The sequence below is a fragment of the Eurosta solidaginis genome, chromosome 2 (genome assembly GCF_040869045.1).
Source record: "Eurosta solidaginis isolate ZX-2024a chromosome 2, ASM4086904v1, whole genome shotgun sequence".
Lineage (NCBI taxonomy): Eukaryota > Metazoa > Arthropoda > Insecta > Diptera > Tephritidae > Eurosta > Eurosta solidaginis.
In genome coordinates, this window is record NC_090320.1 from 207079346 (window position 1) to 207094828 (window position 15483).

General features: G+C 37.7%; 1 protein-coding gene across 8 annotated transcripts in view; it reads left to right on the forward strand.

Moving 5' to 3' along the window:
* LOC137240567 (uncharacterized) overlaps nt 1-7470 on the forward strand; it is a 66031-nt gene extending 58561 nt beyond the window's left edge. For all 8 annotated transcript variants that reach the window (XM_067767013.1, XM_067767012.1, XM_067767009.1 and 5 more), the window contains exon 6: nt 4018-7470. In XM_067767013.1, the coding sequence (XP_067623114.1) occupies nt 4018-6732 (2715 nt within the window). In that variant the 3' untranslated portion in view covers nt 6733-7470. The remainder of the gene's footprint in view (nt 1-4017) is intronic.
* The last annotated feature ends 8013 nt before the right edge of the window (nt 7471-15483 follow it).

The window sequence follows — 15483 nt, forward strand, 5'->3', positions numbered from 1 at the left end:
TGGTTATGACTTTTGTAACACTAGGTTTTTACCACAAGTTGCAGCTTTGATACATCTTTTTCCAACTTTTTTAAATATAGGGACTGGGGATTTTTTTCCCGACCAAGGGCTGTAATTCAAGTGTAACGTCATTTAAATTGTTGCGTCCCTTCCACCCACCGTACGAAATCTTATCTGATTCCTTTGTGGCTTTGATACAGCATATTACAGCAACTCTTTCAACTATTCTGTTCGAGGATATGTATCAGACTGAAGGTTTAGGGAAGTCAACACTTTTTCGGTTTTTAGAACCTTTGATCTCAGCAGTTTCTCTTGGCTCCCCGCTTTAGGCCGCAATCCTCACAAGACGCATAGTCGCCGTCATCAATTTCCGTGTTTGTACACTTCTATGCATAGGTGCTTACAGAACCAGAAAGGAGAATTGGAATGGTTTTGTCTGAACTGGACCTGCAACACCAACTTAAAGACTTTAATAGGAAGAAGCCTGCCGTCACCAGACCATAGCATAGGTATGATGAGGTTGAATGGTAGCTAGCACAGTATGACTGTATGAAGGTCCATTGTGATACCACATCATTATGAGGATCGTGTTTCGTGGAACTGTAGTTTCTAATATGACTGATCTCGAACTCGAATAAATCCTTCAGAGATTCGAAAAAACCAATATCGCTAGATTTGTCAAAATCTGGACTCACTCGGAGTAATCGAGTCTGAAATGAAAGCAATGATTTCTGCCGATCGCCGGCAATACACTTCCTTTCAAAAGGATTTCGCCACCGTTTACAGCCTTAGTTATCTGCTAAACGTTTGCCTACCTGACTCAATGCCCATGTATTGTTCAACACCAGATTACCGATGTCCATTGGAACTACCTACAACAAGCCACGTCCTGTTATCTCGTAACAGTTCCTCAGCTAATGCTATGTGCCGAATTCGCGAGGTCAGAGACCCCAGTCGAACTCAGAGCCTTGATTGCCGCTTGACCATTCGAGAAGGTATTAACTTTTCTAGCTAAAGTAGTGCTAGAAAGCACTGTTCGAACGGGAGTCTCTTAACATCTATGCAGTTTAACCTCTTAGCTTAAGTTGTCACTTTATTACTCAGCACAGTGCATGGTAAATTTATGTATAAGTATTTACAGTTAGGGAGATGATGTGATACCTTTGTCGAGCTTGTTAGCAGCTACTTCCGCTTACATAAATGTTGTGCTATGCCATAACGTTGCGAAGTTTCTTGCAGAGGTTTGTAAAGTGGCCGATGCACTTAACGACGTGTTGCTCAAGTTTCAACATTTTTCACTTAAACAGTTTTATGAACCCATCACAAAGTTCCATTTCACTTTTAAGGTTGATTATTTTTGTCAGACTTGAGTAAATTTGTATGTTCTGGTCGTTTGTTTAATGCTTTTTTTACTTAATTCATTGCTGCTTGATTGTTTGTTCTACACTGCTCTGCACCAACAACACATAAATAAATTAGCGTTAACAATGCGGATAAATAAAAAACTAAAGGACACTTTATAAAAGTTGATAAAGTTGTTAGGAAGACATTTAGTGCTTTTTCCTAGATCAATTTCGGTTTAAATGCAGCATAAATGAGGTAGTAAAATGTCCTTAAAAGGATATGTTATTTGAAGGCGTAAATTAATATTACTACGAAAACTTTCATTTTGCAAACATACTGCAGGAAAACAAAGAGCAAGTAAATGGCATTTGGGATTCATTTTGCTTTTTTTAGTTTAGTTAGTTTTATGAAGTTTTCTGGCAAGGATAAACACGAAATGATGAATTTGCCAAAGCAAAATAATCTATATTGTGACGAATATTAGCAACACTAAGGCATACTATCATCTCTCTGCCGATACTAAGCAGTCACTTGTATCTACATAAACAAATCAATCATTATGTGTACACATATGTACATACAAGAAGCGGAGAGATATGCATATATATGAGATACTCACAAAAGTATGCAATCATCGTTGGGAGTATCACTCACATATACACGCGCATATGAGAAGCTATAAACGTGCATCTGTAGTAGATAGCTGGTGAGTTTATAGCTGGTAAACAAGTAGTAAATTCTAGAAAAAGAAACTCCTAAAAGTGTGCGAACGACACCGCAGATAGTATAAAAGCAGCAAAAGCTGAGTAAGCAGAATCGGTTTGATTTAAGCACGCTATTGGTTGCGAAATGTAAGTGTTATTGTGAAGTACTTTAATAAAGACCTTTTTGCATTATTCAATATTGGAGTTATTTAATCAACAGTTTAGCGACACGAGCGTTAGTAGAAGGTGTGAAATATGCGGAGTTTCCCTAATTTCGTTACAATATATATATACAAATCTAATTCTGCGTGTGTATGTGTGAGTTGTGTTCCCTATGGAAACGTATTTCGCACACTTCAATCATCACCAAATTTTGGCTATAGATTCCTTCTCTCAAGGCAAAAGTTTTTTCATATTTCAGAACTAAGAATTTTAAATACAATATATTTTTTTTCAATTTCACGTGGCCCCACTGGGTGGTGCGACAAATTTTGTATGTCAGCAAAAGTTACTCATACGCCATGTACGTACACAAGTGCAGAACTTTTGTTTGGTCATAGCATTGAATTTACACAAAATTAAAGCGATTGCATTGAGTGATTTAAAAGTTTTTATTAAATTTAAGCATTCCATTGTAAAAATGAGATGATAGACAAAATTGTGCAGCTAAAATATTTTCATTAAGTTATGAGATATGGGTATGAATTGTGTGTGACAAAATATAATGCGAAAAATAAAGCAAAGAATGATAAATTAGAGGAATGAGGGATCTAAGAAAAAACAAGGAGAGGGGTAGAGGGTGTTAAAAAAGCAGAGGGAGAAATAAGGAAGTTATAAATGGTAAGAATGAGAAAAATTGGGAGATACATTTTGTATAAGATCTTCTATACTGACTGCTTGACTTTAAGTAACGGAAAGGCATGCGTTAAAATACACCTTCTTATTTATATTAGTATCTGCCCAACCCGAGCAACGCCGGGTACCCTGCTAGCAATAATATTAAAAGCTAGAAGATAACTAAGTAGGTCCTAGGTACTCGTCATCACACTCCTCATCCATCTAAGGCATTGATCAGACAAATAAATAAAAGCGTTGGGCGCGTGAGCACGCTTCCTCTAGAATTTCTTCACTACTTCAAATTACGCTTAGAAGACACTTGAGAGATCTGGAAGTAAACAGCAGACCCGACTTCCTCCAGCAAATTTTTAACCATCGGTATACACGTGTATAGTAGTTCTGCCCTTTACGCACCCCTGCGCTAACGCTCCGACTCAATTGAGGCTCCAAGATCTCATTCGTAGTACGGTACCAAGTAGCATGTTCACTATATAATCACCACCTACCTAGCAATCTAAAGGTCACGATATTGTTGTTATTCTATTAACTCAGCTCCATTTTGCATACTATGCTGACTCTTAGGAGGAAGCGGTTTCTTCGGCTCGTCCCGTAAAATCGTGCTTATGATATAAGAAGCTTCCTCCCTAAAAAGTTACCTTTTTTGACTCTGAAACTGAATTCTTACGTTACCTTCCTTTCACTCATCAGCCACATCCTCCGTCGTGCTCTCTATTCCTGGTATACCAACAATTTTCCCCTGTTTTTTCTGACTTATGGATTTCGAGGGATTGCCTACTCGCTATTGCGGCCGCTCTGTACTACTGCTTTAAACCTCCATATATTGCCTCTGCGACTGGTATTGTCCAGACGTTCGCTGCCCCTTCATACCACCCGAAGTCTCTTCTTCCTTATACCGGTTGCAGTAGCGAGGGTTACACGCTGCAAAGTTCCTGTCGGCGAATTGTCTTCTCATACAGGAGTAGGTACTAATTATAGATTGATGAACTTTTTTAACATTACCCAAAATATAATATTTATCAATTAAAGACTTTTTAAATATTTTATTAAAACGTTTTACTTTCTATTTCCACTTTTTACTTTCATATTTGCCATGCGCCAACGATGACGATAGGACTTGATATTGGAGAAAAAATCGTTAGTCAAAGAAACTAATCGATTGAAAACTTTAAACTGCCATCTTGAATATCGACTGAACGAACAAGAGAAGCGACTAAGTGCCGTTAGTTTGGAGCTGACAAAAACTTGGCATTTGGTTGGCAAAATGCAACGTCAACATCGTCAATTGCACACACAAGAGCAAATATTACGCTATCAATTGCAACAGAAGCGACGCTTACTTAGCGAACTCAAAGATGAATTGGAATATTGTCGGCGCAAATGGGCGGCAGCACGTGCCAAAAACGACGAGAGTCAGGAGCAATGCAATGATTTACGACGTGAATTTGCATTGAGAAAACTAGAACATGCCAGCAACTCAGCCGAAAGTGGCTACAGTGACTCAGGACAGGCATCTGATGAGGAAGTGGGCATAGCAGCAACTAAGGATGTAGCCAGCAGCGGTATAGAGACAAACATTGAGGATGGGACTGTGAGTGATGTAAGTGGACGCGCTGGTTGCGTTGGAGGTGTAGGTGGTGCGGGTGCTGCTTGTAGGCGCAAACGTACCAAGGAGATGTTCGAACATACACGCAAGATAAAACGTATGCAAAGCACTTCGCCTGGACGTGCTGGCGATGATACAAACGAGATAGTTTTGCGTTGGAATAGCGCACCGCCAACTTGTGGTTGGAGGCATATCAGCCGTGGCGGCGGCGCTGCAGTGGGAATTGATTTATATGACGACGACGTTGAGGATAATAGCGTCACAGGCGTTAGCGGCTTTACTGGTTTAACTGACGTTGCCAATGGAGTTGATTTGACAGGTGCGCCCACAAGCGGACGTGGCGCAATACCAAAAAGTGCTACTGCACGCAGTAGCCACCGCAGTCGAAGAGAAGCAAACATAGAAGGGCAGCAGTTAGTTGAGGCAGTACTAGATGTAAATGCTGTGAGAGGTGAACGTGCTGAACGCATACAAAGACTCGAAGAACAATGCAAATCGCTAATACGACAAGTACTTGAAACCTCCGATAATCGCGAAAAACTCGAAGTGCAATTGCGTAGTTTTCAAGACGAGATCGCACCAGTACAGCATGCAGTACCATTAAATGATTTTATTAAAAAGAAACGTACCGATCGTATGACGCGTGCCAGTTCGGTGCCCGTAACAGGTACGTTGACGCCACGTGAAGAAGAGTATACGCGTAAGCGCTCGGAACGTTTAGAGCGCTTGGAAGAGGAGAGCCGACAGCTCATGTCACGTATCAAGCGCACCAGCGATCGTGGTCATTATCTTCGCTGTTCATTGGATCGCTTACGACGTGGACCTAGCCGTGAAGGAAGCTTTGAGAGCAACACTGAAGAGGAGTCCAGCAAGGCAGAGGAGAAGATGACTAAGCTTGCAGGCCTTGCAATGGAGAAATGCGCACATGTTGATGGGGAGAAAGGTGAGGAGATAGGCACGAACTCAAATGAAGAAGAGGAAGTCGCAAGCTTCACGGTCACAATAAATTTAAACGCGCCAACCTTAAGAGGAGAGACCTACACAGTAAGGCGTTCTGTTCTCGAACGTGAAGATACAAGTTACGAAAATGCAGCAAAAGTCACTGCTGCTGGAGCTACTAAGCTGACTTTAAATGAAAACGCATCTGCGGCATGCAGTTCTCTGCAAGATTGTGAGAAAACCACTAACGGAAAGGACGCTGAAGATGACGTGGTCAAAGTAAATATAAATCTACTAACGCAAAATGAAGAAGCCTACACAGCGCGACGTGCAGCACGCCTACGGCGTCTTGAGAACGAGAGTAGAGCGCTATTAAATCAAATCTCGCGCAATAATGAGCGAGGTCAGCGTTTAGGCAATAAATTGGATGCGTTACATGAACAACATGGCGTTGACCCAGGTACCGAAGAAGATCTGGCTACCTCAACCGCTGCACCAGCGCTTGATTCAGCAAATACTACCGCTTTGGCAGAATCCGCACCCGATACGCCTGTAGTCAGCATTGAACAGCGTTTAGAAAACATCGAACAAATATCATCTAATCGCATGGAACGTTTGCGCATACTCGAGGAAGAAGGCAATGAATTGCTCAACAGATTGGCCGGTACATCGGCGCGTGGTACACAAATGATTCAACGAATAGCTGAACGTGAACAAAATCGTCAAACAGCTACAGCAAAAACTACATCCGAAAGCGATGACAAAACATCCGAACGCATAACAGCCTCAGCCGCAGCCCGTAATTTGGATAATAAGAATGCGGAAGGAGATGTGGAGGCAGCTACTGTGCGCTCACTTATGCCAACTCTAAATAATGTTGCTTGTTCCAGTATTGTTTCGGAAGAGTTGACCGATCGTGTTACAGTTACAACAATACCTAGTCAAATTGCTGCACAAAAACGTGGTGCCATACCAAAACAATCACAAATCCGGTCTTCCGGTTTAGTATTGAATGCTGCAATACGTGCAGAGGCCGCGCATCGTAAGGAGGTGAAGCCGGTCGGAGATGCAAATGGTGAAAGTTTGGAAGATATGGTTAGACGTTTAAGAGAAACACCTTTTCCCGGGGAGAATACAAAAGACGATAATCAAATTGCTGTAGCTGATGCAACTGGTGCTGATGAAATTGAAAAGGAAGAAAACAAAGAAGAAGAACAAACAGAATTGGAAGAAGATAAGGTTCAGGTTGGAGAAATACACAGCGAAGATAATACTATAGACTAGATATCTAACTGTAGGTCGGCTAAAGCACTACTATATAATACATATATGCATATACGTAATATATACCTTCATATATTATATTATTCATATTCTGATCTATGTGCTTAATATTTCCTTTATAAAAAAATTTGTTGTTGTACTTGATAATAATAATAAGAAAATACCCCCTAGTCGTGTTCACTCTGATTTATCTTTCTAACTTAATAAATGGACTTGAATGACTATCTAAATTATTATATATTACGAAATCAATAATACGAATTGATTGTTTAGGCAGGTGGCAATATTCTTCAATGAAAATTTTGGTATTTACGCTGTTTAATTCATCGTTCAAGACCTATATTCAAAATTTAACTAAGGTTAGAATTTTAATTATATTTAAAAGTCTGAAATGCAACATTACCAGTTGTAATTGAGAAAACGTCACACAGTGTCTTACTTTCATGTTCTAGAAAATATTAATTAAAAAAAGTATATCTTTGAATTTCAAAAATTCTTTTAAAATTCTATTTAGAAATACGTAATTAAGCGAAAAATAAAAAACTAGGAAATTTAAACTAAGTTGAATCGACTAACGGAGCTTTATCAATTGAGAAACAGTTTTAACACGAATTTTTGCGATAGAATGTGAAAGTTTAAATTGCTGGCCTGCTGTGATTTATACTTCAATTGCTAAAATATAATATTGTGTTTATTTTATAATATTAGTAAATATACATTTTTGTGATTTTAATTGAACAGGAATTAATTTTTTATGTTATAGTGGGATACCTAATGTTAAATTAAGTAAAATATTTGAAATGTTTTGAATTCATAAGACCAGCAATCTCGTTATCCGCGTTTATCCACTTTAATTTTTATCTAAACTTGTTTGCTACTATTTGTATAACTAAAATAGTACAACTTTAGCTGCAGGAAAATCCAGCTTTTCGTGTAATATTTTGTTTTCAGGAAATATGGTAATTTCAAAGGACGAACTTTTCGAGATTTGGTATAAGGAAAATAACGCAAAAGAAAAAAATTACAGCTCAAAGTTGACTCCAATAAAAAAAGCCGTTTCAAAATTTGTGAGTGGAAAAATTGCAGACATATTTTAAAGATGAAGGAATGAACAGTGATATCATATTATGTATTTCCGACCAGTTCTTATTGAATCTGAAGGTATATTATTAGGCTTTTCCGGTCTAATTTTTTGTTTTTAAGTGCGAAATAAAATTAAATGATTCCACTTTTCTAACCCAACGTTTCGCTAATAACTTTTTAGCATCATCAGGGGTATGTGTTTATTTGTTAAATCTGTTACAAACAACAAAATACAAAAATGTTAAATTACATACAATTCTATTGAGTTTGATAAATCCGTATGAAAAATCAACTAAAAACAGATAATAATACATGAAAAACCAACTTACAATATTGCACCTTGCCGAGGGGTTTTCCTCTTTTGAAATTATTTAAAACTATTGTCTTTGAACATACAACACTTTTGAAAAACATAAAAACATTGAACATTTATGGACAGTAAATCAATGCCAACTTAACACTATGGTAATCTCGTCAATACTAAAAACTATTTTCCTAAACACGTAATGTAAGCAGATGCTATATTGTCTGTATCTTCTTTCTTGTTAATCGTATTTTCTCTTCTTTCCATGATTCACAGGCTTTCTAAAGTGTATCTTGTTGTTTCTTTCCGTTCCCTGTCAATAATCTTCGCATTAGTAAAGTCAGCTGAGTGTCCACTTGATATTATGTGTTGTGATAACGCTGTACTGTTCTTTTGTTTTCTTATATCCGCTTCATGTTCGCCCAGTCTAACACCTAAGGCACGCTTTGTTGTGCCAATATATATTTTGCCGCATTCTTCGTTTGGTTTTCCTTTACAAGTAATTTCGTAAATAACGTTGTTTTGTTGATGGAGATCTACAGGACACTTTGTTCTTGTAAATATCGTTGACAAAGTGCGGTTTGACTTATAGGCAAGTGTTGTGTTAGTTGTTTTTATTATGCTGTGATCAATATTTTCGGTAAGCTTGGGTATGTATGTGACGCTGTAAAACTTTTTCGCTGCTTTCGTTTCTAAATTTGTTTTTATGTTAGGTTGGTTGCTGGATTTCATGATTTCTTGGTTTATTAGCTCTCGTATTAAATTATTAGGATAATTGTTGCTGCGTAAAATATTATAAATTTTTTGTATATTGGCATTATGAAAAGTTTTGTGGCTTAAGGTCAAAATTTTATGTACGAAAGTTTTTGCTGTATTAATCTTATATTTGGTCGGCTGCGAGGAAAGGTAGTTTATTAGGCGTCCTGAAGAGGTAGGTTTTGAATACCAGTCAAGAAAAAGGTTGTGTTTCTCCCTATGGATGCAGACATCAAGAAAAGGTATTTTGGAGTTGGCTTCTATTTCCATTGTAAATTGCAGTTTTTTGTGATATTTATTCAGAATATCTAGAATAATGTTCGCGTCGTTACGTTTAATTATCGCCAAGAGATCGTCTACATATTTACATATAAATTTTATGTCTATATCAAATCGTTTCTTAAGTTCCAAAATAGCATTGTCAAGTAAGTCATCCATAACAATGTCAGCTATTGTAGGTGAAATTGGATTGCCCATAGGCATTCCAAACGTTTGCGTATAAAGCTTATTATCAAACATAAAATAATTATTATCTTTAAGGCAGAAATCTAGTATCTCCTGGAATTTCGGCTTTGGAATATTGGTTTTTTCTTTTATTTGGTTCCATTTTCCTAGAATTATTTTCGAGGCTAACATTGTTGCTATGTTAGTGAACAATGAAACGACATCAAAGGACACTAGAACTTCATCATCACATAACCTTATATTGGCTAATCTATCTTTTAGGTTGAACGAATTCTTAACATTGTATTTTTCCGATATTAAAGCTTGTAGAATATCTCCAACGTAATTTGACAATTTGTAGCAGGGGACCATAACTGAAGAAACAATAGGACGTAAAGGCATTTCAGGCTTATGTATTTTTGGCAATCCATATATTCTAGGTGCCAAAGCCGCAGAGCAAGTGAGTTGTTGTTTCTCTCTATAATTGATATGTTTGTTTTTGTAAAGCTCGTCCACTATTCTGTTGTTTTTCTTTTGTAAAGTATTTGTAGGGTCAGTTCTTGTTGCTTTATAAGTGCTTTTGTCTTCGATTAGCTTACTCATTTTCTCTATATACTCAGTTTTATACATTGCTACTGTTTTCTTTCCCTTGTCAGCCTCTGTTAAAACATATCTTTTTCGGGGGCTAGTCATCAGTCGAAAAGGAAAAAGTTATCACATTTGATAAAAAACTATGCAAAAAAAAAAAAAAAACAGTTGGCGTTTGCAACTGCTTCTAGCTTAAGGTTATCAGGTCAGCGGTATGCAGCATTAATGGCAGAAGCCATCCCCAAAAATGCAGACGGAACTAAAATATAACATGTACTTACTCGTCCAGCATCAGTGATAGTTAAACATACTCCAGAAGAGGCAGTAGCTCTATACATAAATCAAAAACAGTTAAAACGTATTTGGAAATTGCTACATTGATGTGTCCTCTTTTAGCTTATGATTTCAACTGTCTTTATTTAGTAATTGGTGATACAAAGTATACTTATCGATAACTACCAAATATTCTCGATGCTACATCTCCCTTTTTTGTAAGGGTTCAACAATTTCACATTAATGCTTTCTTTCTTTCTTTTGTATTTGTTCTTTTTATACTCAGTTTAGCAGAGCTCACAGAGTATATTAACTTTGATTGGATAACGGTTGGTTGTACAGGTATAAAGGAATCGAGAGAGATATAGACTTCCATATATCAAAATCATCAGTATCGAAACAAATTTGATTGAGCCATGTCCGTCCGTCCGTCTGTCCGTTAACACGATAACTTGAGTAAATTTTGAGGTATCTTGATGAAATTTGGTATGTAGATTCCTGGGCACACATCTCAGACCGCTATTTAAAATGAACGATATCGGACTATAACCATGCCCATTTTTTCGATATCGAAAATTTCGAAAAACCGAAAAAATGCGATAATTCATTGCCAAAGGCGGATAAAGCGATGAAACTTGCTAGATAGGTTGACGTTATGACGCAGAATAGAAAATTAGTAAGATTTTGGACAATGGGCGTGGCACCGCCCACTTTTACAAGAAGGTAATTTAAAAGTTTTGCAAGCTGTAATTTGGCAGTCGTTGAAGATATCATGATGAAATTTGGCAGGAACGTTACTACTATTACTATATATGTGCTAAATAAAAATTATCAAAATTGGATGAAGAACACGCCCACTTTTTAAAAATTTTTTTTTTAAAATTCAAATTTTAACAAAAAATTTAATATCTTTACTGTATATAAGTAAATTAAGTCAAAATTCAACTCCAGTAATGATATGATGTAACAAAATACAAAAATAAAAGAAAATTTCAAAATGGGCGTGGCTCCGCCCATTTTCATTTAGTTTGTCTAGAATACTTTTAATGCCATAAGTCGAACAAAAATTTACCACTCCTTCTTAAATTTGGTAGGGGCATAGACTCTATGACGGTAACTGTTTTTTGTGAAAATGGGCGAAATCGGTGGAAGCCACGCCCAGTTTTTATACACAGTCCACCGTCTTGCCTTCCTCTCGGCCGTTAACACAATAACTTGAGCAAAAACCGATATATCTTTACTAAACTTAGTCCACGTACTTATCTGAACTCACTTTATCTTGGTATAAAAAATGGCCGAAATCCGACCATAACCACGCCCACTTTATCGATATCGAAAGTTACGAAAAATGAAAAAAAAATGCCATAATTCTATACCAAATACGAAAAAAGGGATGAAACATGGTAATTGGATTGGTTTATTGACGCAAAATATAACTTTGGAAAAAACTTTGTAAAATGGGTGTGACACCTACCATATTAAGTAGAAGAAAATGAAAAAGTTCTACAAGGCGAAATCAACAGCGTTTGGAATCTTGGCAGGAATACTGTTAGTGGTATTGCATATATAAATAAATTAGCAGTACCCGACAGATGATTTTCTGGATCACCTGGTCCACATTTTGGTCGATATCGCGAAAACGCCTTCACATATACATATAAGGGCCACTCGCTTTTAAAACCCTCATTAATACCTTTAATTTGATATCCATATCGTACAAACACATTCTAGAGTCACACCTGGCCCACCCTAATGGCGATATCTCGAAAAGGCGTCCACCTATAGACCTAATGCCCACTCCCTCTTAAAATGCTCAGTAACACCTTTCGTTATTTACCCATATCGTACAAACATTCTAGAGTCACCCCTGGCCCACCCTAATGGCGATATTTCAAAAAGGCGTCCACCTATAGACCTAATGCCCACTCCCTCTTAAAATGCTCAGTAACACCTTTCGTTTGATACCCATATCGTACAAACATTCTAGAGTCACCCTAATGGCAATATCTCGAAAAGGCGTCCACCTATAGACCTAATGCCCACTCCATCCTAAAATGCTCAGTAACACCTTTCGTTTGATACCCATATCGTACAAACATTCTAGAGTCACCCCTGGCCCACCCTAATGGCGATATCTCGAAAAGGTGTTCACCTATAGACCTAACGCCTACTCCCTCTTAAAATGCTCAGTAACACCTTTCGTTTGATACCCATATCGTACAAACATTCTAGAGTCACCCCTGGCCCACCCTAATGGCGATATCTCGAAAAGGCGTCCACCTATAGACCTAATGCCCACTCCCTCTTAAAATGCTCAGTAACACCTTTCGTTTGATACCCATATCGTACAAACATTCTAGAGTCACCCCTGGCCCACCCTAATGGCGATATCTCGAAAAGGCGTCCACCTATAGACCTAATGCCCACTCCCTCTTAAAATGGTCAGCAGCACCTTTCGTTTGATACCCATATCGTACAAACACATTCTAGTGTCACCCCTGGCCCACCCTAATGACGATATCTCGAAAAGGCATCCACCCATAGACCTAATGCCCACTCCCTCTTAAAATGCTCAGAAACACCTTTCGTTTGATACCCATATCGTACAAACATTCTAGAGTCACCCCTGGTCCACCTTATGGCGATATCTCGAAAAGGTTTCCACATATAGAACTAAGGATTACTCCCTTTTAAAATACTCATTACCACCTTTCATTTGATACCCATATCGTAAAAACACATTCTAGAGTCACCCCTGGCCCACCCTAATGGCGCCATCTCGAAAAGGCATCCACCCATAGACCTAATGCCCACTCCCTCTTAAAATGCTCAGTAACACCTTTCATTTGATTCCCATATCGTACAAACACATTCTGGAGCCACCCCTGGTCCACCTTTATGGCGATATCTCGAAACGGCGTCCACCTATGGAACTAAGGATCACTCCCTTTGAAAATACTCATTAACACCTTTCATTTGATACCCATATCGTACAAACATATTCTAGAGTCACCCCTGGTCCACCTTTATGGCGATTTCTCGAAAAGGCGTTCACCTATAGAACTAAAGCCCATTCCCTTTTAAAATACTCATTACCACCTTTCATTTGATACTCATATCGTACAAACACATTCTGGAGTCACCCCTGGCCCACCCTAATGGCGACATCTCGAAAAGGCATCCACCCATAGACCTAATGCCCACTCCCTCTTAAAATGCTCAGTAACACCTTTCATTTGATACCCATATCGTACAAACAAATTCTAGAGTCAGCCCTGGTCCACCTTTATGGCGATATCCCTAAATGGCGTCCATCCATAGAACTATGGCCTACTCTCTCTTAAAATACGCTTTAATACCTTCCATTTGATACACATGTCATACAACCACATTCCAGGGTTACCCTAGGTTCATTTTCCTACATGGTGATTTTCCTTATTTTGTCTCCATAGCTCTCAACTGAGAATGTAATGTTCGGTTACACCCGAACTTAGCCTTCCTTACTTGATTTTTTTTTGTATTTAAGTAGACGTATTGACGTATTATATATACATAGTTCCAGGCTTAGTTAAATTGGTGTTTAAATATACATGTAATAAATTTTTTTGAAAATACAATATTTTAAAATTTCTTAGTACTTCTTGCCACTACGAGTTCGTTTCTCAATTGTACATGATTTTCCGTCAGAAAGGAAGCTGTCTTGGCCAGGAATTTCCGAAACAACACGTTTCCGTATGTCTCTACTGTTTCGTCGATATTCCCCGATTGTTGTTTTCACCACATGTGATCTAGGGGTGTGCCAAACTTTGGATATTATGCCCTCCTCCCAACGGCCTGTCCATACGTAGACTTTTTCGTTTAATTTAAAGCTCTCTCTGCTTTTAGCATTTCGTTGTAAAATTTTCTAAGATTTTCTTGTTTGCTCTTGATTTGACTTATGGAATTTGCACAAATTTGAGGGTCGTATTTCTTATAAAACATTGGTAATTTTGAACGCAAAACCCTACTGTTCATTAACTGCGATGGATAGAATGATGAATCTTTTATTGGAGTATTTCTATAATCCAATAAAGCTAAATACACATCATGAATACTAGACGATTTTTCATTATATTTTTGCAGATCTGAACTCCGCGCTCAGCTAGTCCGTTTGATTTTGGATAATGTGGGCTGCTTGTTTCAAATTTGAAATCTAACAACTTCGCGAACTCTTTACATTCAAAAGAATTAAACGGCATATTATCTGCTATTACAATATTCGGTATTCCGTTTCTACTAAATATTTCAGTCAATTGCAAATTTACATCTTTAGCTTGTTTTCCTTTAAGCTGTCTTAACTCTATCCATTTCGAATAATAGTCAACCGCGACTAAGTAGTCCTTATTGTGAAATTGACATATATCACACGCTATTTTAACGAAGGGCCTCTTCGGTATTTCATGAGCAATAAGCGGCTCTTTTTGATTTCTATTAGCGTTTACTTGGCAGACCCTACATATGTTAATCATTTTTTCGATTTGGTCGTCCATTCCAGGCCAATAAACCGCATTTCTAGCTTTCTTTCGCGTCTTTGTAATTCCACTATGTGCCTCAAGAAGTTGCTGTAACACTAATTGTCACATTGCCACTGGTACCATAATTCTTTCATTAAAAAATAATATGCCCTCATCTAGAAAAATTTCGTTTCTGCTTTTAAAGAAGAACTTTGTATTGTCACTGCATTTTGTCTTTTTGTGTGGCCACCCATTCATACAATAGCGTTTGATAGTATTTAATATCGGGTCCGAGGCTGTCTCTCTTTGAAATTGGAGTTTGCGTTCATCACTTACATTTATGCTAAGTACATAGCTATTTAGTTCACTGTCATAATCTTCTTCCGTAGCTTTTGCAGCATAACGAGAAAGGTAATCGGCTATATGTATTGTTTTCCCGGGTTTGTACTCAAGTTCTATTTCAAAATTTCGTAGTTTCAATCTAATGTTTTGCAGTTTCACGGATGGAATCTTGTGAATTTCCTTTTTTATAATTATCGTTAACGGTTTCTGGTCGTTAACAATTTTGACTTTTCTGCCAAACGCGTAAAATTTAAATTTTTTACAAGCGAATAAAATAGAAAGAAATTCTTTTTCAATTTGCGAGTAACGTTTCTCAGCTTCCGACAAACGTCGAGACGCGAATGCAATAGGTTTGCCATCTTGTAATATACAGCATCCAAGTCCATCTTTTGATGCATCGCACTGTATCTGTATGCTTTTTTTCTCATCAAAAGGTACTAAAATAGGCGAGTTAAGTATTTGCTTTTT